This window comes from Hakea prostrata, unplaced genomic scaffold (assembly GCF_041222555.1).
Source record: "Hakea prostrata isolate BN-2017 unplaced genomic scaffold, UWA_Hpros_2 contig_121, whole genome shotgun sequence".
Classification (NCBI taxonomy): domain Eukaryota; kingdom Viridiplantae; phylum Streptophyta; class Magnoliopsida; order Proteales; family Proteaceae; genus Hakea; species Hakea prostrata.
The window spans coordinates 56,255-59,346 of record NW_028291240.1 but is presented as its reverse complement, the minus strand read 5'-3'; the positions used below and the strand labels follow the sequence as shown (position 1 = coordinate 59,346).

At 41.0% G+C, this 3,092-nt stretch overlaps 1 protein-coding gene across 1 annotated transcript; it reads right to left on the bottom strand.

Moving 5' to 3' along the window:
- Window positions 1-394: 394 nt before the first annotated feature.
- Window positions 395-2,643, bottom strand: LOC148998823 (fructose-bisphosphate aldolase 1, cytoplasmic-like). Its single transcript, XM_089141689.1, has 2 exons — window positions 2,535-2,643; window positions 395-1,695 (listed from the first exon to the last, which is right to left on the bottom strand). Exons 1-2 carry the CDS (start codon window positions 2,560-2,562, stop codon window positions 647-649), a joined length of 1,077 nt encoding a protein of 358 aa, XP_088997815.1. The 5' UTR covers window positions 2,563-2,643; the 3' UTR covers window positions 395-646.
- Between the last annotated feature and the right edge of the window lie 449 nt (window positions 2,644-3,092).

Below are 3,092 nucleotides of genomic sequence, written 5' to 3'. Positions count from 1 at the left end.
CCTAACCCCATGTACTTAATGTCATTCATAAGTTCGTGTCACTCATTGCCAACCGTAAGAAGATTTTCAGTTCTCCAAAGATGATAGATCCTTCTCCTTCCTCCGGCCGGTGAAGAAAATTTTGGTCTTGCAAGAGAGAACGAAAAAATGACGAGCTTATTCAAGAAGGGAGGAAAAGAAAATAATCAAAACGCTTCAAGCTCATGAGTAATAATTAGTTTCCTATCACTAATCTTGCCCAAGGCTATAGAAACTCAGATGGCCACAAAAATAAACCACAGCTACTCAATTAAAGCAAACAAATTCCAGTAATAATTAGATCCTACCATCAATCTTGCCCAAGGCTATATAGAAACTCAAGATGGCAACAAAAATAAACCATAAAGCTATTCAATTGAAGCAAACAAATTCCAGTAAAAATTAGATCCTACCATCAATCATGCCCAAGGCTACATAGAAACTCAGACAGCAACAAAAATAAACCATAAAGCTACTCAATTGAAGCAAACATATTCAAAGGTCACAACATAATTCAAATTTGGTTCAGCACTCTCCTTACAAAGGATTAAATTGAACACAAAAAGGAAACATCGGGGAGCTGCTACTCCCCATTACCTCTTTCTAATCTTAACTAGGAAAAACTTCTTCAGTACTTGTAGTCCTTGACATGGAGAGACTCAGAGACACCTTCTCCCACACCAGCATCACCCTTGTAGGTACCAAGAGTAGCTTCCGAGTTTGCCTTGCACCTCTTGAGGAGGGCACTCCTTGCTTTCTCAACGTTCTCCACCTTCCCTTGCCATGCCTTCAATGTGCTCGCCTGCAGAGCACGTCCAAAGGAGAACGACAGCGCCCATGGCTTCTTACCCTTAAGCTGGTTCATGGCATTAAGGTTCAGAGTTGCCTCCTCCTCGCTCTGTCCACCGGATAAGAACACTACAGCAGGAACTGCAGGAGGCATTGTCCGCAACAAAGACCGCACTGTGTATTCTGCCACAACCTCTGGGGCCACCTTCTTGGCCTCAGATCCAGGAGTCACCATGTTGGGCTTCAAGAGAGTCCCCTCTAACAAGACATGGTGATCATTCAAAGCCTTGTAACATGCTGCAAGAACACGCTCGGTCACCTCTGCGCACTTCTCAATATCATGTGGACCATCAACAAGGATTTCAGGCTCAACAATGGGAACCAAGCCATTCTCCTGGCAAATAATGGCATAACGTGCCAACCCATTGGCATTCTCATTGATAGCTAGCTGAGATGGTTCGGTTGGACCAATCTTAAGCACAGCACGCCATTTGGCAAATCTAGCACCAGCTTCATAGTACTTCTGGCATCGTTGAGCAAGTCCATCAAGACCCTGTGTAGTGGTCTCTCCATTTGTGCCATAAAGCTCAACTGTACCCTTATCAACCTTAATACCGGGAAGAACTCCACCTTCCTTCAAGACATCAACGAAAGGCTTACCATCGGCTGTCTTCTGGTAGAGGGTTTCTTCAAAGAGGATTACACCACTGAGGTATTGAAGAGCACCAGGACAGCAGAAGAGAAGTTCACGCAGTGCCCGCCTATTTTCCTCCACATTCTCCACATTGATGCTCGATAGACGCTTGCCTATTGTACCGGTAGACTCATCAGCAGCGAGGATACCCTTTCCAGGAGTGCCAATGTAAGTAGCATTGGCAATGAGTTCATCTACAACAATGGAAGTGACAAATCATCAATAAGAGTTTAGAAGATTTTTATCCCTTCACTGGCTACTAAACGAATCGGATCAGAAATATGGGGAATTAAACAATCACATATGAACAGGAGAATTAGCAAACAGAGAACCGGTTTTAAGATGAATCGGATCAGAAATATGGGAACTAAAAAACACAATCACATATAACAGGAGAATTAGCAAACAGCGAAATGGCTTTAAGATGAATCAGATCGGAAATATTGGAAATTAAACACACAATTAATTAATCACGTATGAACAGGAGGATTTAGCCAACAAGAGAACTGGGTTTTTCCTTCAAAACAATACGGAGTTTTGTCATACAAGATCTACTGTTTAAATCCATAGTTTCCTTCCTCCATGCTCAGCTTATAATAGCAGAAACAAAACAACGAAGAGAATCAGAAACAAGAAACTGCAGCGATCTCTTCAAATTTCTCTGTGACTACTCAAACAATTAATTGAATAATTGATACATGAATAGTTATAGATCCATAGCCCAATCACCGAAAAGAAAGAGAAAAAAAATTTACTACGGAGAAGAAACACAACATTAATAGCATGTTGGATGATAAAATCAAAGACTATACCAGTACAATCACATACCAGACAGACCAAACTCAGAAGAACAAGATGAAATCAGAACTCAACAAACATAATCGATAACAAGATACCACAATAAAATCATTCGAATCTAAAACCTAAACAAGATCAGATCCAACAATAGTACAGAGGCAGACTCAGAGAAATCCGATCTAACGAAAAATAGATGTTTAAAAGAGAAAAAAAAATAGAAATAAGAGTACATTACCATGATACTTTCCCTTGTAGCAAGACATGTTCTTCGAGTTTTCTGAGATTTTAGATAATTCTTTAACGCTGCAAGAGAAATCGCCAAGCGAAGAAGCGATTGAAGCGAAAAAGATAGATAGAAATGTATTTAAAAGGATCCGATGCCGGTGGTTGCCTGGTTGGTAAGAATATTATTTTATTTTTTATTTTTATTTCCCTTTTATGCTGAAGAGACTAGAAGATAGACATCACGCATCGTTGGTAACGCTACACACGCGCCTTCGGCGAGTCTTATAACGTACGGTCGGGATTCTATTATCTTTTTATAGACAACATCAAAGCCGTACGCTGTGGGAAACTCTCTTCTAGAGCACGTGGCTGGTAGGTCTCAACGTCTGCGTCTCGCTTCAGCAACCGAGATCTTCGCGAACAGATCTAAGGCGGTTTCGACTTTCGATGAAATGCTCCTGTGTAGCGCGTACATTACTGTAAATGTAGCTCATTTGGCCGATTGCCGAAACGTGTATATTAACCCCCCTTTAGATTGCAATGATGCAAATCTCTTTTATTGTCTCGT